Here is a 22222-nt window from a genome sequence, read left to right as displayed (position 1 = left end):
TGGTGGGTGGCATACAGACAATAGGAGTCAGTAACTGCATATGTTTGGTACTTTTGTATAACAGGGTAAATACGTAGTCGTTGCTCAGTGATCAGTTTGGGCATGCCAAGAATGTGGGTTATCAGTGCTATTGGTCACTTGGCCAGCCCCATTGTATTTGTTGCAACTTCTGGCTTATTGTTAAAACGTGGACGTTATTGAAGGAAGTAGATCAAATTGACATCCATGAACTGTTCCCTAATGGCATTTGAATGGATCTTATTGATGTCCACAAAGCATCTTTATCTCTACCCTTTTATCAAAGTAATCCTACTTCTAAATGGTTCTATTCCACAGGGGCATTCATTTATTTATATCATTATTATTTTCCTGGGGCTTGCAGGGCATTTTAGCACTTTACGTTGCATCCTTGGTCTCTGGTATGAAGCACAGCTTTTTCTTCCATTTTGTGTTTTTTCCTTTCTCAGATGACCTTAAAAAGAGACTAGATGATTATATCCAAGAGAACCTTCCCAAGAAAGTGACACTGGTGAGAAACAAGCAGCGAGAGGGGCTGATTCGTGGGAGGATGATTGGGGCATCTCATGCTACAGGTAGGCAGGCTGATCGCAAGGGATCTTGTTATTATTCATCATTTTATTAGACATCGGGTATACTATAAATAAATCAAATCCGCTTGGTGGGGATGTTCCTTTTTCAACCGCTTTGACCAGTTGGCATACAGATGCAGCCACCAGTATTAGAACTCTTACATGTACCTGGGATATTCTGGCGCAGTCTCACAGTAAATGCATCAACATGCCTCAATATTTCTCTGAGATTCTTAATGGCCCATCGCATTAACACAGCAGGGGTCCCATTCAGTTTGAATGGGACTGCAAGGACCTCCTGCTGTGTCAATCCGATGGGCCATTAAGAATGTTGAGGCATTTACTGTGAGACTGCCCCAGAATTTCCCGGATACATGTAAGTGTTCTAATACTGGTGGCTGCATCTGTATGTGTGTGAGACATGGAAACCCAGATAAAAATACAAGATGGTGGCATTTTGCACCGGTCATGTGAAGTGATTAAACATTTCAAACATCTGTTTTATTTGATTAAACGGCAAAACAGACGGAGCTGACAATTTCAGACCAAAAGACGTTTAGTGAGGGTGCCAGAGACGGTCCAGGGCATTCCCCTCTATTCTCATTTATACACAAGCGAAGCTGATTTCTTAAACTTGTCACAATATAACTCTTGCAAAGGTTTGTGTATCTGCAGTTGTTCCTGTTTTGTTGGAGGAATGCTTCCTCGGGCATTCATTATTTATTCAGTATTCTCCTGTTCACCTCGTTACCTTTTCCCAAACCCTTTCATTTCAGGTGAGGTGCTTGTGTTTCTGGACAGTCATTGTGAGGTGAATGAGATGTGGTTACAACCGCTGCTTGCGCCCATCAAGGACAACCGCAAAACGGTGGTGTGTCCAGTCATTGACATCATCAGCGCCGACACGCTAATCTACACCTCCTCTCCGGTCGTACGGGGGGGTTTTAATTGGGGTCTGCACTTTAAGTGGGATCCTGTTCCCCTGTCAGAGTTAGGAGGGCCTGAGGGATCCACTGCTCCGTTTAGGTAAACGAACTATGTTACTGTAGATATATATAATTGTGTTTGTGTGCAAGGGAAAACCTTTTATAGAATGGAATTCCTTCCTCTATCGGCTTATAGTCTTTAACGTTTAAACTGTAATTCAATCTTTTCCGAATGTCCTGTCAATTTTGGGAAGTCTTGCATTATAGTGCATTGTACATGAGCTAAAAATAACTTCAGTTTGTGTTAATTTGACTTTGATAGCTTGTAAATTATTATAGTGATATCAATAAATCAGTATTTTGCAAGCTTTTTTTCCCCCCTCTCTCTAACCCATGAACATTTCTCATACATAGACTTGTATGTGCATCTTAGTTTGGTGTGTAGTATACAGTACTATAAATAATATGTATTATGTGGAGTATGTGGGGACTATGATGTTAATATATAATAAAACTGACACTTTTAGTGATGCGGTCTTTTGCATGAAGGTACTGTATGAAGGAGCTTTAACATCAACTTTGCTCCAGTGGTAACAGCGAGGAGTAGTTGTTGTGATTTTGCTGGAGCAGTCAGGGCAGGTAGCTACCCCAGGAGTAATTGGGTGCATCCAGCATTGCATCTGTAATGGTTAAACTTTCCTTTAGTCTTTGCATCACAAAAAAAAAGCTGACATGCTTGTGGTGATATTCATAACTTGCCAACATATTCCACAGTACAATTGTGTTCACATCTCTGGCCCAAAGATGCATGTTAAATGCAAGAATCTCTTAACATGTTTCCAATGTTGTTTTTAAGTGAAACTTCTTTGCTGACGCACTGACTGGCACACTCACGCACTGACTGGCACACTCACGCACTGACTGGCACACTCACGCACTGACTGGCACACTCACGCACTGACTGGCACACTCACGCACTGACTGGCACACTCACGCACTGACTGGCACACTCACGCACTGACTGGCACACTCACGCACTGACTGGCACACGGAATTCAGTGTTTCTATAAATATAGAAGTGCAAATAGCTAAACAACGCATTTTTAAGTCAAACATCTTTGCGTTTTTGGCACTGAAATTGTGTTTTGATTTTTAATTAAACACATCACCATCACAAATACTATTTATTAATACACACACTTTTTTGTTTTAGCTCCCTTAAATAGCTGTGTGTCCCCTAAATGCAGATCACCTTAATTATAGTATATCCTGCACTCAACAATCAGTACATGTGCCAGAAGTTTTTCAGCACCATTAATAAGTGGAGAGCTGACAGTACAGAAATGTTCATCCAGTTGGCTTGCATCTCTAATAACAATAATATATATTTTTTAAAAATTGAAAATCCTCCATTTTTAAACCGTTCCTGCAAGTCAATGGTAGGCAACATGATATACCTCAAGAACTGAAGGGCTGTACATTTTGTCGCATGCATACAACTCTGTAGCAGTGGATAGGAGCTTCCCCCCCATCCTCTCCAGTCGGCTTCTTAATGGTGGCATAGTGAATACTGTCCCACTCCTCTCCTTACAATTTGTGATTAGCGCTGTCATTAGGCAGCCGAGAGAAGAAGCTACGATCTGAACTTGCTACATCTCCACTCCCTCTGCACTGGGGAGAAAGGGAGAGCAGGCTGCAGGGGGGCTACCTGTTGCTCACCAATACTGCGAATGGATACTATGTGATATTGAAAACTTAAAGGAGCAGTTCTCTCTAGGTGCCAATAACTCTGCCTTTCCCCCGGCCCCCCACAACCCTTCCTCCTTTTTAATGTTTGTTTACGTGTCTAGGTAGGAGGGGGATCTCAGGAGCGCAACAGCATTAATTTCAGCTCCGGGGGTTTCTTGGCTCCCTAGGTACACAGTGGAGAAGGTGCTGCCGTACTGTGTGTTAACCTGCGACATTTCAAAAATGTTTTTGACTATAAAGAAATCCAGCATGCCAGATAAAACGGGTGTCACACCATTAGTGCATTTCAGAAAATATACACTCAAACTCCTGTCCCTGCAAGGTTGAACCGTATTGTGTGCTAGAGGTTATATGCAGCTGTCACTGGTTCTAAACCAAGACCTCCCCAACGGCCTTGGCGGGCAACTTATTTACAAATATGGTATGTTTAGAAGAAAAACTAAAAACTCAAGAAGCTCTTCAGTGTACAAAATAAATATAAAACACAGGACCATTGTGTTTGTATTTATTTGTCCGTACAGATCTGGTGTATAAACCACCACAATTTATAAAGCATGAAGCCGTTCCCGACTTGACTCTCTTGATGAATAGAAAGGTACAGGAATGCATTCAGGTCCCACAAGCGGCTAATGGGGTCACCTAGTGTGTACTGGCAACGTTATTGTATTATAATACTAATAAATGTTAGATTCTCAGTGGGATCTAAGGGATTATTTTTGCACAAGAAAGATACAAGTTGAATATTTTAGCTGGATGGATTATTGGAAAATGTTTTGTGGTTTTCGTTGGCTGAATGGTTTTAGTCCTATAAATTTAGTACTGCAATGTGGAAATGATTTTGACTTTCCAGAACCATGTTGTGCAAAACCCTATTTCACAGCGGCCTTGGACAATATATATTACTTATTTGGCCATTTCAAGTAACTGCTGCTTCAGATTCTGTTTCTTAATTTGCAATGTTTTGGGGGCTTTTTCAATGCACAACATGGGGCAGTTTTAAGAACAAGGTGAAATATGAACAGGAGAAGGGAATGGGGGGAAAAGAGGGCGGAAAGGTAAAAAAAGGACAGAAGTTGGGGAGGGAAAAGTGACAGTAACAGAGGAAGACTGAAAGGGAAGTGGAAGGGAATAAAGAGGGAAGAGGCTGGAAACGGGAGACCAGGTTGAAGTTGGTGTCAAGTGATGGGATCAGATGTATCAGAGATGTGCACCGACAGTAATGGAGCATGTTTTCCCGGGTGACTTTACGTGTGAGATTGCCATGTTATAATGTAGTAGCCAAGTTTTCCGTCTTCTATATTTCAGGTCCCCAACAATGGCCGGGGGTCTTTTTGCAATGGACAGAGAATACTTTAATACACTAGGACAGTATGATGGTGGCATGGACATCTGGGGAGGAGAAAATCTAGAAATATCGTTTCGGGTAAATATTGGATTTTTTTTTTTTTTTTTTTTTAATGTAAAAACTTTGGAGGCGAACACACAGAAATCCAAAGAGCCCTAATCTGTCGTGTGTGCAAATTTAAATAGTAGGCATAATCCAACAGCAAAAAAAAAAAAAAAAAAGGATTAACCAGCACTAAATAAAGAAAAGCAGGCTTTTAATGAATAGACAAAATAGCAGAGCTCTCACTCCTCAGGGGGGTGGGGTTTTTTCCTCTCTCTTGTGACTACATGGCCACCACCTGATCTGTTTTTGCTCTGGATAGTCGTTATTCATGGAAGTGTTGACGATATATTGGATTTGATCTAAAGATTGATTAATTGGGACAGCTAATCATTAAAAAAAAAAAATCTTCTGAAAAATAATTGCACCTGCAATATGTGTAATGTTTGAAAAATATATTTTTGTATCAGCAAGCTGAAGCTTTGGGGCTGAGCCTATTAAAAATGGCTGAAATAAAGTGATTGTCTTGTGTGTATCCCCACCCATAATAAGGGAGCCGGCACAAAAGAATCTGTGTGAGACATGTACAGTAGATGTATGCTTTGGTGTTTGGTGTCAGAAATTGTAGGAACAAACGGAATGGTTAAAGAATGCTATAATAATAATAATGGTGGTGGCACTTTCAGTGCGTTGCTCTTGAATTAATTTCTTGCCTGGGCTACATACACTTCAGTTTGATGTTGAGCAAATCACTTAGAACATGGAATATGCAGGGAAGCCACTTTCCTGTGCTGAAAAATATTACATTCCCATTTAATGGGGCTGAACGCTTCTCCAGCAGGGGGAAGTGCCTTTACAGCATTTTGAATTAGGGTTTTTGTCCTCCCCATGTGTTCCCATGTTGTGTGTATAAAGGCCCATATTTACTAAGCCGTGCCATGTCATAAGACTTTCTGGCACCGGAAGGCACTTTACAACCTACCCAAGTGAATGGGCTGGAAGGTGTTGTATGGAATAACACCGCTTAGTAAATGTATCGCAAAATGTTGTGTGTAATGCTGCACTGAGCAACCAATTACTCCGGGTACACAGAAGAAAAGGTGCTGTTGGTAGGTAAACCGTTCTGCAAAATATGAAAAACTAGCTAAGAGCTCGTCCCAATTACTCAGGACACATTTCTATATCATTATTAAAGCCACATGCAAAGTGTAGATATGTTGTCAAAGTCACAAAAGAAAGCAGCCTATCGCCACGAGTACTTGAACATAACTCTTTTAGATGCAAGTATTCACTCTTGAGCCAAGTCTTCTTTTCCTATAGGGAATATATAAACTGTATATACACACTGTGAACGTCCTTCAGAACTGGCTACTTGATTTTTATTAACGAGTGGCACCTTTTTTATTCTGAGTTAGCTGTTGCACGTGATAAGCCGTGAATCCGGTCATTCAATATAGTTGTACATTGTGTTTACTTTCAATGTGTATATGCTTTTTTTGAAGATCTGGATGTGTGGCGGGAGTCTTCTGATCATACCCTGCTCTAGGGTCGGGCATATTTTCCGCAAGAGACGTCCTTATGGCTCACCTGGAGGTCATGACACCATGGCCCACAATTCTTTGCGCTTGGCGCATGTCTGGATGGATGAATATAAAGTAAGAAGTAAAGTCCGTTCATGTTGTTAAAGTGAAGACTTAAAGGCAATCTACAGCTTGTGTGTGTTTGCAGTATTTGTATTCTATTTGCTCCCTTGATGATAAAGTTAACGTGCTAATGATGCTGTCTCCTTTAAAGTCTTTTACACCTAAGTATTTGGCCTAATGTTGCTGCTTAACAACAAACCAAACGATGGGATGTCTGGGTTACAAATACACATACCTTCAACTCGTTTTCTAGTGAGAAGAGATACCAGGACAGCACAGTCCTATCTTACAACAAATAAAGGAGATGCAATGAAGGGAAGACACGCAGATCGTTATACGGATGAAATCTCTGGTTCTGGCCGATCCTCCGTGCGGCTCCGGCGTGGGAATCTGTGCCACGCACGATTCACCTGGCTTTTTTTCAAGCATTAGCGGGTGAATGTGTCTCGTTTTGGGGGGAGGCACAATCGCCCGCCGGCAGCTTGCGGAGAGCTCATGGAGTGTCCCTGGAACACGGGCTGGATCCGGAGACTGCATCTGTATATGGATTAGAGCAGTGTCTTCCAAACCTCTCCCTATGACCTACGGCAATACCAGGTTTTGGGAATAACCAATGCACTTGCATCCAGGTGAATGCACGGTTTCTGCATACTAATGGCATGTTAGGTGGTTGTCTCAAAAACCTGACGTGGCTGTGGGTCACGAGGACAGGTTGGTAAAACACTGGGTTAGGGTGTGCAAGCTTTTAAATCATAGATTTCTATTCAACAGTGCAATAAATGTACACTTCTCCAAAAGCAATACAGCTACTGGAATATTGAACTCAAGTAGAGAATATTGCATCTTGCTCATGCCTCCTGAAGTTGTGTGTTTGCGTTAAAATGTCATATATGAAATATTTCATCATTATTTCCAGTAGAAGAATAGATTAGAAATATGCTTTCTCTCTCTTCCCTTTTTACCCCCCCCCTTTTTTTTCCCCATCCACATAGGAACAGTATTTTGCTCTCCGACCAGAACTGAGGAACAGGAATTATGGTGATATCAACGAGCGCCTGTCTTTAAGGAATAGATTAAACTGCAAGTCCTTTAAGTGGTATTTGGACAATATATACCCAGAGATGCAAATCTCTGGACCCAACGCCAAAGCTCAGCCACCTGTTTTTGTTAATAGAGGCCCAAAAAGACCAAAAATTTTGCAACGCGGAAGGGTAAGAAACAAATCTACTTTATCAAAACAAATGTGAAAGACTTGGGTTATATGTTCAATATGAATTGTCAATCCTTTTATTAGAATTAGATATGGAAACTAGAATGGCCATAAAGCGGCCTGCAAGCAGATACAATATAGTTATAGTTATAAATGTAAAGCTAAACTTGGGGGCGTGCCATCCGTTCAGTGTTTCCAAGGAAAACATTTAACATGGTCCATTAGAAAGCATATTTTCATTATCCTGTTCTACAAATGTGACAAAGTACAGGGATGTGACATGTTTTTGGTAAACTTACTCATACTATTTTAGGCCCCTATATGCAGGAGGGTTTAGTTTCATGGGCACCATTGTAAGGCAGCATGCACACTGAGAAGAAAATATCCTGAACCTGAAATTGTTCGGTGATGGGGATTCTGCTTGTTCGGCTCTTAACTATGTTTTCTGCCTTCCTTGGCTCCACAAGGACAAAATGTCTCAAGGGCAGATCCCTATATTCCTAGAACTGGATGTGATGAGTTATCTGATATTAATCCATTATCTTATAAATTACCTTGTCTTGCACTGGACTTTTCCTTTTTGTTTTCGTCTGCTCACATGATAAAATAAACACTGCACAATGCATTTGCAATTTGTCTTTATTGAAATACAAATCCCTCATGGAAAGATTAATGTCACCATTTCTGCACCCAGCTGTAGCAGTCCTCCACGGTTCCAAAAGCACTAATATCTACCCTATGAACCTTTTACACAGAGCTTGTACAGGTTGAGTGCAAATGGTGATTGGTGAGCCATGAAAAACCAAGTGGGTATTGACAAATTATGCACAAAGACAGCTCTAGTTCTCTGTGATGGGGAAACCCTGGTAGGCATTGTGGTGCAGGCTACATCTAAAGATGCTGTCTGGGAAAGTAGAGCCATACCTGTGTATGTGTGGCATTACGGATACACAATGTCATGTCATTTAGTTGCCCTTGAATAATGTGATCAATTATATATTCTAAATGCATGTGTGCACACCAGTACATTGGGAGTATAGTAGGGATGGGACATGTGCTGTACTATCGCACTATATCTCAAACTAGTGAAATCTATCTCAGCTTTTTCATGGGCCTCAGTTTTAATGCTTTCACCACAAATTGCAGCAAACGATAAAATATCATGACCTCATGTAACCGATGTTTCATGGCCGGCTCTTCCTTTTGAAACCACCTTGATATTTTGTGTTATGGAGAGGAAAAAATGATCGTCCTTGAAATGTTCCCTCATTAGCTTCCCCCATCTTCATGACCGGAGATTTCCCATATTAACCAGTCATTCTTATGTTTATCATTACTAATAAATACTTTGCTTTGCAGTTAAGCGTCTGGCTATCTGTTTAAAAAGAAGTTTCGTTTCTTTTTTTACTTTATTTTATTTTTTTAAGCTCATCAACCTGCAAACAAATCGCTGTCTTTCTGCCCAGAGTCACCCGAGTCATAAGGGAGGATTAGTGGTGGCAAAGGAGTGTGATTTTAATGATTCCGATCAGGTGGGTGTCATCTGTTTTATTTCTTTTTAAAGGTTGTATAACTACAAAACAGATTTTATTTATTTATTTTAAGCACGGGTTGAAAGATCCAATATTTCATAACCTACCATTGCATTCCTCTGCCTCGGGTCATTTTAGGGAGAACCGTGAGAAAACAAAACGACCTTGGGGTGATGATCGCTGTCACACTTTAGTGTCCCCAAGTAGCAAATACACACGTATATTTCTTTCTCTCTTTTTTTTAATACATACCTGCGCAGTTGGCTTGTGGAAACAGTTGTAGACCAAATTAAAAAAAATGTCACCTACTCCAACTGAACAAACGGTTTTATTTTTATGAACTTTTTAAGCCAATTAAGTTTGAAATTAATTCACCAGTTTACTTTATTAAAAACATATCTAATCACCCTTAATCTGATTAACATTGTCCAAATAAACAAAATAAAGCCTTGTTACTGTTATGAGTTAAAATGTCCGTTTATTTAATTGCATTAGGTTGAGTATACTCTATTTTGGTTCAGCACGAACATATACACAAATAGTTCCATGCGGACCGATTAAAATATATAGACACGTGTGTTATATTCTGGTCCCAGGACACGCATGAAAACGAGAGGTAACTCAATGTACTTTTTTTCCCTGGTAAAATATATTTTATTTTTAAAAAAAAAATTGTGTGCACAATGGTCCCATATTATTATTGAATAGGAATTCAAGTGGTCAGATTTATATTCCGAAGATAAGTTTAGGTTTCGCAGACCACTCTTGTGCGCAAATCCAACATGTTGTGTTGGAGAGTCATGATAATACAATAACAATATACAGTATTTTACTAACCTTGAACAAAGGGTTAACAGACGTTTTTAAAAGACCTGTTTTTATTTTTGTAAGCTAATTGGTATAAGGAATGTATTGGCCCATAAAACAAGAAGATGATGGTGACATGCAAGACCTGGGATTATCATTGATTGGCGATTTTAAATGAAATGTGTATATTATGGAGGTCCGGTGATAGTATCCAGATCCACCGGAGACCCTGGGATTTGGCCTCAAAGGAAACTACAGTATACATTCCTGAAATCTCCCCCCTGTAAGCAGCAAAAATAGGTGACCAACAGGTCACCATTTAGCTTTACGTTCTGTACTGAAAGTATCTTGTATCGTGATGCAGAAGATTAAAAACGACATTTTTTAACCAGCATGTTCATCTGTTTCAATTGAGTAAAAAAATGCTAGACTAGTTAAGCTGCATATGTGCGCTATCCATTTGTCACTCAAACGCAGTATTAAAAATATCAAGTTTGATATTCATGCGTGAATTTTAATTAGGCACACGCAACAGTGAAGATGGCATTCTAAGTATTCTAGAAATAGGGATATGTCCAAACAGCTTTTTATTCAAAAGTTTATTTTTTTCCGTTAAGTCATAAACATTTTACTGGCTGCAAATTGATGAAAGGGGGCTTACGGTTACGCCCAGAAGGTGGGCTTATGCTGTGTTTCAATTAAGGGAATTTAGAATATAAACCCTGCATTTGAGATGTGAAATTAGAAATTCAACATAGAGGGGTTTGTTTGTCTTTTGCACATGTGAATTTCCATATTTTCAACTTCGAGCAATCTGATGTTATGCAGTAACGTAATTCAATCTATTTTTACTCCTTTTTATTTGATGAAACTGCATTTATTATACAGTAGGTTCTTGTAGTTGTCTCTTTCTGTAATCTAAGCACACTACTATTTTTATATATTAAATCTAAAGTTTAGTAAGTAATACTTTGGGCTTTGATTGAACTTTGCACATTTTGAAGAGAGGGATTATATTTTCAGACACATTTTGCTACGATAGATTTGTGTGTGCTAAATACATATTGCTAGGGTCCTTGGTCCCTATTTACTAAGAAAATATTTTTCTGTGTCCCTGGTAGTAGCGAATACAGATATATATTGTGACATAATGAGGGTAGATATTATGCATTTGAGGGACCCTGCAGGAGATGAATGTGTCAGCTGGATAGCTGTGTGTATTAATCCTTGTCACGTATATGAATCGTGTGCCCCGTTCGCGACTGAGTATTTCTGTACTGTACAGTTTTTTTTTACATTTCTTTTACCCACCGGCAGCAAAGTAGTAAAAAGCTACAAATTATTTTTGTTTTCGATAACCTTTTCAGATATGGTCTTACAATGAAGAACATGAGCTCATTTTAAGTAATCTCCTTTGCTTGGATATGTCCGAGACCCGTTCTTCAGATCCTCCTCGTCTTATGAAATGCCATGGATCTGGAGGTTCACAGCAGTGGGTGCTTGGAGTAAGTGGGTCACCTAACTATTTTCCCCAGTCATTGCTGTATGTATTTGTACGTAAGGCAGCTACATTTAAGCAATATGACTTTTGGATGCGTGTACCATCACAAGGGTGCAATCCAATTATGGTGGTGGGGGGAAATGCAGCTAATCCATACCAATGAATGTTATTCTGTGACAGAGTACGGCTGATTTTAGAATTGGTCAAAATCTTTTCCACGCTTATGCCGGTCTTGGACATTTTAGTTACGGCCTTCTCGCTGCAAACAAATGGCCGCCAGCACTTTGCAACGACTCACCCCGCCGCAGGCCACTTCACTGCTAAGGTAAGTGCCTTACCCTAAAGCCCATTAAATTAACTCCCTATCCTATGTGCTAGAACCCCTTAAATTAACCCGCTCCCCTAATCCGTAATAAAACTTACCTTGGAGGCGGCGGGGATTCAAGTGGCGAATGGGGGGAGTTGCGGCAAAGCGCCGGCGCCCAATTGGTCACGGCGAAATGGCCACGACCAAATGTCTCATTCAGACTTCTGCAACAGCTGACATAACGGTCAAAAAATTAGTGTCCTGGTAGCCCAGGTCTTTGAACACATTTATATTTTTGGGATCATTCAACAGGTAAAACAAGGCAGTGAAATTAAAATGGGGTTTATTTGGATAAAACCTAGGAAATACAACAAAACATAAAATACAGAAATATACACACTTACTCGGGTCTGGGGGTTGAGATCTAGCCTTTCCTAGGTGCAGGGCGCCCGCTTGCAAGGGCTTACACTGATCGGAACTTTGTTCTGGACATCTTGGACCAAGATTCAGCAGCAACTCCTGACTGGGACCTAGTCCCGATACTCCTGAAACTGTTTTTGGCAAGAAATCCTGACCGCGAACGCTACTTCAATTTGTAGAACTTGGCCGCAAAAGACGGGACTTGGTTTCTGCGAGGCAGGCTTTTCTAGCTTCAAAATGAAGCTGGTTGCTCTGCTATTTCGGACAGAGCACCTTTGAAAAGCCCGCCCTAGCTTCATCGACTCAAGCCACAGGATGGACTGGTTCTCTGACTTGCATACACTCCATTAAGCTATCTTTAGCATGGAGGTTGGAGGGAGGAGCGACCAATCAGAGAATGGGAATTCCTCCCCACCAGCCAATAGGAATAGGGGCTTGTCCTTGGGCTGACGTCGGTGGCGTGCCAAGCCGGCTCAAAGCCAGGTGAGCGGGAAATATGATTTAGCCAATGGGAGAAGCGCCTACGAGCTGTATCTCCCCCAACTAACTCATTGCCACCTGCTGGGAAGGCTCCACCAAGTCTGGCAGATACAAAACGTGTCCCACACAGGGTGCCGTTAGTTCTCTGGACTTGGCAATTCGCCCTTCCTCACCCACCAAATGGTTTTCTCGGCTCTGAACATCTTCTCCTCTTTGAACTACGGACTCTATACAGACATGCCGACGTCTATGCTGATGCCCTGACTGTATAGAGTCTTATAGTAAACGTCTAAAACCTTTACGAAGTACACTTTATTAAAGTATACACATTGGGGGAACGTATACTTGTACGGGAAATGGATTTGGGATAGTTGGGCTCGAAATCCAAGAGTCTGGGGGACACTGGTTTGCCCCAGTGTAATTCACCCCGCGTACCGGCAAATCATGCCTGCTCGCCAGGGAGAATTAAAGGACTACCTGTAACTTCGGCCCCCGAACTCCTGCAAACAAAATAATTGTATTTCTACCCAAATGTCCCCCCTAAAACTGATCCACAAGAAATCTCACAGTTCTAGGGCCAAGCGAACATGAAAATAGAAAAAAAGCAGGGGTCACTTTATTTTCCACATGTATTATTATATACATTATTGGTATTTCTTTTCATGAGGTGTGAGATCTTTTTATTGCTGCCTGTTTAGTGTCTAATTTTGTAAATAAGAAAAGAACATTTATTTTTATTTATTTTTTTTCCCCCCCAGAAAAATAACCGCCTGTACCAAGTGTCCGTTGGGCAGTGCATGAAGCTTGTAGATCCACTTAGCCATAAAGGATATGTTTCCATGGCAATCTGCGATGGGTCTCCTTCTCAACAATGGCATCTGGATAACTGAAGCTATTTTACAATGGGCCCAAAGAGGACAATGTTTGTCTGCCAGCAAAGGCTATACAAGAAGCTATATGGCATTACAAGCCCAATGCTGCTATTTTAACAAACGTATCTTAATGGAAATATTGTACATGTAGGCATTGCACATTGGCAGTGGTTGTCGGCTTAGATGCAGTTATGCATAATACATTCATCTGCGCCATTGCTAATTAGGATCTGCATATTGAAGTGCAATTTAAAAGGAAATATTTGCCTATAGAGTTCTATGGTATATTAAATATTTTAAATGTTTAGACTTGCCTTTCGGTACATGTAAAGAAGTTGCTTCTTTTTTAAAACACTGTTCATGGTTCTGTTTTTAATTTTATTTCACATTTTAATGAGCTAATTGGAGTACACTAAACTTATGTCGGCAAGTATCAAATCCTGTTACTTGCGTTATATTCTCTAAAGTGATTTGAGCTTTTCTGCAGAACTCTAACTTTAAACAACATTTTTGAAAGGCATCGCTACTAAAAATGATTGACATTGTCACTGATTAATGCATTTTTATGGAATTTAATTTTAGGAATTAGATTTGTGATGTCCAAATGTTATTGAATATCATTGATTTTTGCCAATTATTCAGAGGTGGGGAAAAAAATATATATTGTCAACTAGATTTTCACTAATGTTTCCATGTATAAAATGTATTTGAAATAACCGCTGGAATGTAGTGATCTCTGTCAAGGAATTATTATTACCTGATTGTCATAAAACATCAATATGTGCCTGCAGTATGATATTTTCTTATGAGGTTTTTTTTTTTTTTTAAAGTTTACCAGCTTGGGGTTGGAAAAGCCAACCTCATAAGTAATTTTTCTGTATACTGCATAATAATTGCATGTTGCTCAAGCACAACTGTGTACCTCTTCGGAAAGAATGTTGCAGTGATTTCAGACTATACTATGTTTTATGCAACAGTTTTTTATTTTTATGCAGGATCTTAATTATTTTTATACTTTTTATTGTATCATCAAGTTCTTTACAGGAAATGTTGTGCTATAGAGGTCTTTTAAAGTACAGGTTTAAAAATGAGGTTCGTGTTGGCTCAATGAAAACGATCACCAACATATTTCCTTTTAGTACCTTTAGTAGCATATACCTATAGTATTTTCACCTTTCACCTTATAGCAGGTATAAAATCGTGTGTTCACTTGACCGCTGTCTCCCTTCATACACAGAAATGCAACCCTAACAAAGCAGCCATGGTCTAATAAAATAATGTTTGCTAGCTCACAGAGGGGCTATTATCATCCTCTGCAGTTTTAGCTGAAATACACTAAAACGGGTCATATCCAGTATAAAGAAATTGCATATTTAACCAGATCACTGGTGATTATAACAGTTGGCCCCGTTACCCAGTAAATGGTGCTGGAATTCGCCATGGGGTATTAGATGTAGGTGTGATCCTCCATGCTGCTAAAAAGGTTAATATACACTCCATCACCACAGCATGTAGTAATAAAAGAACACAGGCATTTAGCAGTAATATCATGTCTGTTTGTTATATCACAGGCTTTCAGTTACTGTAACAATTCATGTGACTACAGTCCTGACTATAAATATGCTACAGTACCAAGTTTCACTATAAAATAGATTATAACTACTGCCTCCTGCGACCTTATAGCTCTTCCAAAACAATAGTGAAGTGCTAAGGATTAGTTTTTGTGTGTGTGTGTGTGTGTGTACTACACATTCAAAAACCGTGCGTTTTGTGCAACTTAAACGTTTTAAATAGTGCCAAGAAAGCATTTTTTTTTTCCTGAGAGCTACAAACACCTGGTTTTTGAATGTGTAGTGACCACGAAAAAGTGAATCCTTAGCACTTCAAGTACTTGGCATTTTATGCTCATTAACAGTAACGTTACAATTGTATGTTACGGCTCTAAGTACATGTACTAATTCCTGACAAGACAATGGCTAATCTTATCATTGTGCATTGAACTAATAGATGGGGGAAAAAATCATGTAAATTGCTTTTTTTATGGAGATAAAGTCTGAAATAAAAGAAATTATGCTGACGGCTCTGGGCTAAAAAGCTGTTTTTATTTTGTGTTCTTGCTGCATTCTAGTACACAACATTGATTGTAAGAGGTTTAGTGTATAGATATCGTTTCTACGATTTCATTTACGTTGGGACTTTAGTTACATATTTTGGCTAAAGTGCGATATGCTTACCCACCATGCCAAGGTAATCTCGGATCAGGCAAATCCTAACTTCTAATTTAATACTAGTTTACCATGTTCTCTGTTACGTTAAATTATTTTGTGCCATGGATAGGGTTTTCTAAGAAATCCCATTGCCTATCTCAAACAAGATTTTGACTGACGTTAACTCCGACAAAGTCTCAATCCTTCTGAAACTTTAAAGCAGGGCTCTTGAACCATTCTCCAAAGGGGTCAGATCAGTAAACATTTAGGAGTATTGGACGCCAAGCTTCTTGTAATGTCATTTTAGATACATTGAAATACTTCTAAATGCTTGCACAATATTGAAATCTTATCATTTTGAACAGCTGTACAATATATATTTATATTACCCTAACGTACTAGTGTGTCTTAGTGTGACAAATTGCATTTACAGTAGCTCCTGCTAATTTCATGCTAGTTACTTGGGCAGCTGAAAGTCCAATTGTCACATCAAGGCCCTTCACGGCGCCAGTTGAAAATCCTGGTCACAAAGGCATGTGAATTAAAAAGTGCTTGTAAAACCCATGTAAAGGAGAATTACACAAACCAATGGGGAAATTTGCTCTTTTCAGCCGTTAATGTAGAGCAAATTCTCAAGCAGGGTAAGGATATGCCAGTCCTCCTATAAAGGTTCACCGGTCTCATAACATCAATTGATCATCTTGTAAAGCAACGGAAATACCAGCAAGCAAAACACGTTGAATGAAAAACACTTGCGAAAATAAGGTGCACTATGAACTTGATCCACATATTGGTATGAAGTCTAAAATCGTTAGATTTTTTTTCCACCCTCCAGGAACTCGGGTGTTGTTGACCTGTTGTGAATTACAATACACTGGAAGCTGAGGCTCGGAAACTCCACTATATTTATTTTATATCTGGAAAAGGGGTTTTACTCAATGGAGCTAATCTCCAATTCAAAAATCAAAACTGGTGTTGCATTGTATAATCTTTATTGTATCTGCAATTCTGCCAACAATGGATGATAATCTTCTTGATCCTAAAATCTTCAGACAAAAGATGTTATGTCAATCCAATGTCAACAGTGCATTCTATGTTACATACTATCATATATGGGTGCCCCGCTGCAGCTAAATGATAAGATAATGTAATTGTGAGGGACGGGTTCTGATGGGTAGGTAATAATGGTACAGAGAACAGAAACCCAACTTAAAGCACTCTTCCTCCCAAAGCTGTAGGTATGAGTTAATTAAGATAATATTTTTATTGATATTAATTATTAAAATAATGGTGATTAAAAAGTACAGACACCAGACGCTGACTATAGATCCGATGTCGAGTGTATTGGCCACTCTGGATCCACAGTATATAAAAGTAGGTAACTGAGTGATTGGTTCAGTTAGCTACAAGGGATCTGTAATGCAGTCACCCCTTAGAAAGTGGTCTGACTAGGTATAAGGGGGGGGGGGGTGGGCAGGTTGGCTGTGTAGCTGAAATAAATGAAATAAACACTCGTGTCCACACTAGAATACCAATAAATGTATCTCCCTATTAAAGATCATTATAGATCTACCATTGTAACTCATATATGGTGAAGTTCCGCATACCTCAAAGCGGGTGTATAAATGTGATCATGAAAAAGAATGTACAGTTAGATAATGTGCTAAAAGTACATCTGTATATGATCTACCTGTCATGGTAGCTAGTGATAATACACACCAAAATATCTGGGTTGAATTGAACACGACTTAGATATAATAAATATAGTTTATTCCTTTAAAAAAGGTGAACACACAAGATATACAAATAACAGACAAGAATTAGCACTTACTTAAGGGTTGAACAATGAAGCAATCAGGATACAGGATTGGCAATTCATTCAGCAATACAGGTTCAGATGAAGACATCACGAAAAGACACAAAGGCCCACTGGGCATAGAGCTTACACTTGTTTATATGTAGTTTCACTCCTATACCCTGGCATTGAGTGCAAGTCATTGGAGGACATTTATCTGCACCCAACCCCTCCTTGCCACCTCACTTGAGGGCCACAGTAATACCTGCCCACTGGGTGGATATTATTCTAATCGGGCTTATTTCCCTAGCCCCCCTCCCACAAGACTGGCGTCTGAGAGTCTGCTTGGGCCAGGAAACCCTTTGTCCCAAGGTGTGAAACACAACACTTATCATCAAGTACCCACGTCCTGCTTTCCTTTGTGCTAGCATACACAAGCAGGGTGGGGGAGCCTTTGATCAGGGGGTTTATTGTAGACCATTTGCCTCCCCCTCCTGAGCATTAACAAACCATATGGGCTCTGGATTTTTATACCAGACCCAAAATACAATACATTCTTTAATAGTTACACATATTAAAATAATCCGTTCTGTGGGTCTGAGCGGGCTGAAATTTGCCAGGTCCTTATGCCGAAGGACCCTTGCTATAGTGGCCAAATATCAGCCTTCCATGACCCCCAGAACCGGAGATACAAAAAACAAGTTAAAATCCCCTATTCACTTTAATGCAGGATACTCCGCTATAACTAAAATAAATCTCTGCTTTTCACTCTCCCATTGAAATCAACGGGCTCCGCTATAGGCTTTCAATGGAGCAACTCTGCCATTGAAGTCAATGGTAAAATTACCATTTTCACATTTGCCTACACTCCGTCTGGTTAATCTGAGAGGGCTGGAAATGGCCATGCCGGAACAGTGACTACATGCGACCCAAATCCCAGCCCTCTGGTCCTCACAGAACCGGAGATATGGGCTTACCCTTTTTACACTTTTGGACTTAGCCATTTTAAAGCCACGCGGCTTTCCTCCATTAGAATCAATATGGCCGGCGCCGCCATAGGAGTCAATGGGACCTCCGCTCCCATTAGAGTCAGTGGCGCGACCCTCGTGGCGAGCGCAACCCTTTACGGGGGTCCTTCATTCCCGGACCCGGTGGTGGTTGAGTGTGGGGGTTCCTAGGGTCTAGGGGCAAAAATAATTTTATTTCTGGGTGCCCTAGAACCAAAGTTTCCCACGCCAATTGTATTTGAACTTGAACTAACTTGATCAAAAGCTCTTTTTCAGATATTGTATCCGCTTCTGCGGTCTCTGGTTTGGATGGCTGCCAACCCGTTCCTGGAGGTCGGCGTCGAGGAATCCCCATTGAAATGAATGGCTCCATTGACTTACAATGGGGAACCGCCGCTCCTCCTCTCGGGCGCCACCTGCAGGTCTTCTGGTGAAAATGGACCAAAATCGCGAGTTTCCCCATAGGATGGCATTGAGCTGCAATGGCGACCTATGGAGAGCTGCAAAATGGAGTCTGCAAAGGCGGGAAAATGGAACAAAGGGCTATAATCACTCCTTAACTATTAACCCTTTCCCTCCCGCATCATTCCCAGTGTATGGCAGAAGTATCCTCACGGGAAAAATGGCGCACAGCAAGTGAAAAATGAGGGGGCTAGATACCGGTTAATAAAAGTCCTTTAATCCATGGTAGACATCATGGCACGGGATAAGTAAAAACCTCGAACGCGTTTCAGGCCGTCGCCCTTTGTCAACGAGAATGTTTCACAGACTGCGGCTGCCGCAGCTGATATAGGAGTTCCCCTCCGCAGTCTGTGAAACATTCTCGTTGACAAAGGGCGATGGCCCGAAACGCGTCCGAGGTTTTTACATATCCCGTGCCATGATGCCTACCATGGATTAAATGACTTTTATTAACCGGTATCTAGCCCCCTCATTTTTCACTTGCTGTGCTCCGTTTTTCCCGTGAGGATACTTCTGCTGTTCATCTCTACGTGACGCACGCCGTGGGATTCACCCAAACAGGTTAACTCTCAACTGTGAGTACCCCAGTCCGTTCACTACGGTCTGGGTGTTATACCTTATTGGTGTCTTTTCTCCCGGGGGACGTTATTGATTGTGTCATTGGGAGGTCAGAGATTTTTTACTGACACTCGCCCTACTGCACAGGTTCCCCACACATTAGGAGATATGCTATGAGACACAGACTACACATGTGTTTGCAGAGAGTGGTGTTTCCCTGTCTTCCTCATTCAGTGGTTTCATACTAGATTGGCATCTAGTGATTTCCTACAGCTGAGCACGGTGCTCTAGGAACGCTATTTCTTAGTATCTACAAGTATTCCCAGTGTATGTGTTGGTGCAGACACTGGAATGGGAACAATACATATTTACAGGGGAATACACATTTGGGGACTGAAGCAGGGTAAAAACACATTCCTGGACCGCAGTCCAGTTAACCCCTTGCTTCCCAAGTGAGAGCAGGGGGTGGCCAAATGGGGTGTAACCCCTTTAATACCGGGCCAAACCCCCTCTCCCATGACACTACCTATTCAAGGTGCATGCAGATGTATGTGATGAGTGGCTATTAATAAATTAATATTGCCACTAGCCAAATAAAGGAGGGCTTATATGTAGTTAATTAGTTAAACCCCAGGGCACTTAGATGGTGTGAGAATACTCCTGGTGACTTATGAAGTGCCAGCTATTGTAGTACATATAAGGTAATATGTGGCTGCTGCTGAATTAGTGTGTACAATAGTAATCCGATACTAAGTAGGTAATATGTAAAGCAATGTATCTATTGGTACATGCTTAGATGGTATGTGGCTCTCAAGGATATACATTAAGCCACTTGCTTGCTGTATGAGGCTATTAAAGCAAGAGCTAGTTTGTTCCCAGACACATTCAGCCCATACCGACAGATAATAAGATGCTATGTAGAGAGCCAGCTGTTGATGACCTTATAAGGACGGTGAAGCTTCTGCAAGGTAAGAATATGTGCAGGATACGTGAAAGCTCAGTATCTTTGGTAGGAGTATATTTCCCCTTAGTCAAATTAGCATAGTATATAGTGAACACACCAGGTAAAGTCACCAGACAGGGGCAAACTCTGCAGTGTACCCTGTAATGAATATAATGTAGTTAGATTAACAGAGAGTTAGTAAACGGTGTGGTATTGTGAAAACCTGTTGCCCATATTATTGAATGGGAGCAACCAGTTATAGCATAACTCTATGGTAGCTATAGTGATGATGATAGGAGCTTGTAATCAGAGAATAAACGCTAATACCTAAAACAGGAGTGTGGCGATAGGCTTTGCCGGCCTTCCTTAATAAAGGGGGAGCCCGGCTGGCTGCCCCTGAAACCATATGGTATGGGCTGAGAGTGTCAGCTCTTGTGTCCAAATGTTGGTTCTCTGTGTTTTAAAACTGCAATGTATTATGTTTGTCCTGTGATTTAAACCCAGGTTGGTGACAAAAGGCAGTCTGAATTAGCATGTGGATTACATGTGGATTAGCATTTCAATGCCCCAGCTCAGAAAGGGTTTCCAAGCCCAAATCTCCCCAATTTATTTCCCTTATAAGTATAAGGTTCCCCAGCGTATATTCTGTAAGGAAGTGTACTTTATATTGTGTTTTAATGTTTAATATAAGGTTCTACACAGAAAGCACAGGCATATGGTTAATATGCTGGCTAGTTTGCATAGATTCCATAGTTCTAAGAGGAGAGGAATGGCAGAGGGGGGAAACCATTTGGTGAGCAGGATGTTCAGATTGGGATGTCTTTGTCTTACTAGACACCACGGAGCCAGGGAAAAAGAAAACGGCCCTGGATCTCAGAACTGATAAGCAAGGTTTCTATTGGCAAGTTTTGAATTTATCCCTCCTATCAGTGAATGCGTAATTTCAATCCCTGCTTTAATTGGCTATTACACCCCTCAATGATTTAGATAGGAATTCAGCCTATATAAGAGCGTGCAGTAAAAGCAGCTCTCTCTCTCTTTTTCCTGTTGGAGATCTGAAGACAAGCAGCTGCTGGCAGGCCTCTCACTTCTGATGCTTCTGTGAAAGAGCTATTCACACCTGGAAGCATGGGGAGGCCTAGCCAGCAGGCTGGATTTCGGTCCAGGAGCCCAAGGTCCTATCAAGGTAAGCCTTTGCTGAACAGGCGCCTTGCAACTAGGAAAGGGTAGATCTCTTCCCCAGACCCCCGTAAGTGTGTATATTCTCTGTTTCTTGTATTTCTGCGAGGTCTTGTCCGAATAAACCGCAATTTATTTTACTGCCTGTTTTGCCTTGTGACTGATCCCTTAAATATAAATGTGTATTTGGCCTGCCCTCCCGTGACAAGGAGACCTTCGCAGCCCGTGTGTATCGGCTGTGGTCTCTCTCTGGCTGGAGCAGGGATGCGAGCAGCTGATCGCCGTGCAAATTAGTTGCTGCACTGTGTAGGTAGTCCCTGCGCGTGCCCGTAACGGAATGGCCAACCGTTCATCTTATGGCCAGAGTCAGTGAAATGTTCGCCGACAGGACTGTCTCTTGTTCCGCGTGTGATGCTGTGGTAATGCAGATTAATTCTCTTGTTTAGCCCCTGTCCCGTCTCACCTATGTAGTAGCAGCCCCCCCGGGCATTTCATGCACATGATGAGGTACACGACATTGCTGGAGGAACAGGTGAACCTTCCTTGATTTTGTACTCCAGATTCCTGTGGGGTATTTGTATTGTGTCCGCTGTGTTTGCATCTTGCGTCCTGACATGGTCTTGTCCCGCATTCAGTTGTACTGCTGA

The 22222-nt window shown here is 41.0% G+C and overlaps 1 protein-coding gene across 1 annotated transcript in view; it reads left to right on the top strand.

Moving 5' to 3' along the window:
- The window catches only part of GALNT11 (polypeptide N-acetylgalactosaminyltransferase 11), a 47934-nt gene extending 33159 nt beyond the window's left edge, over window positions 1–14775 (top strand). Inside the window, exons 5-12 of the mRNA XM_075587890.1 lie at window positions 468–593; window positions 1367–1616; window positions 4571–4688; window positions 6155–6307; window positions 7288–7506; window positions 8933–9037; window positions 11212–11349; window positions 13311–14775. Coding sequence (XP_075444005.1) covers window positions 468–593; window positions 1367–1616; window positions 4571–4688; window positions 6155–6307; window positions 7288–7506; window positions 8933–9037; window positions 11212–11349; window positions 13311–13442 — 1241 coding nt within the window. The 3' untranslated portion in view covers window positions 13443–14775. The remainder of the gene's footprint in view (window positions 1–467; window positions 594–1366; window positions 1617–4570; window positions 4689–6154; window positions 6308–7287; window positions 7507–8932; window positions 9038–11211; window positions 11350–13310) is intronic.
- The last annotated feature ends 7447 nt before the right edge of the window (window positions 14776–22222 follow it).

The sequence above is a fragment of the Ascaphus truei genome, chromosome 2, assembly GCF_040206685.1.
Source record: "Ascaphus truei isolate aAscTru1 chromosome 2, aAscTru1.hap1, whole genome shotgun sequence".
Classification (NCBI taxonomy): domain Eukaryota; kingdom Metazoa; phylum Chordata; class Amphibia; order Anura; family Ascaphidae; genus Ascaphus; species Ascaphus truei.
Note: the sequence above shows the minus strand (reverse complement) of the source record. Positions and strands in the feature narration are given on the sequence as shown.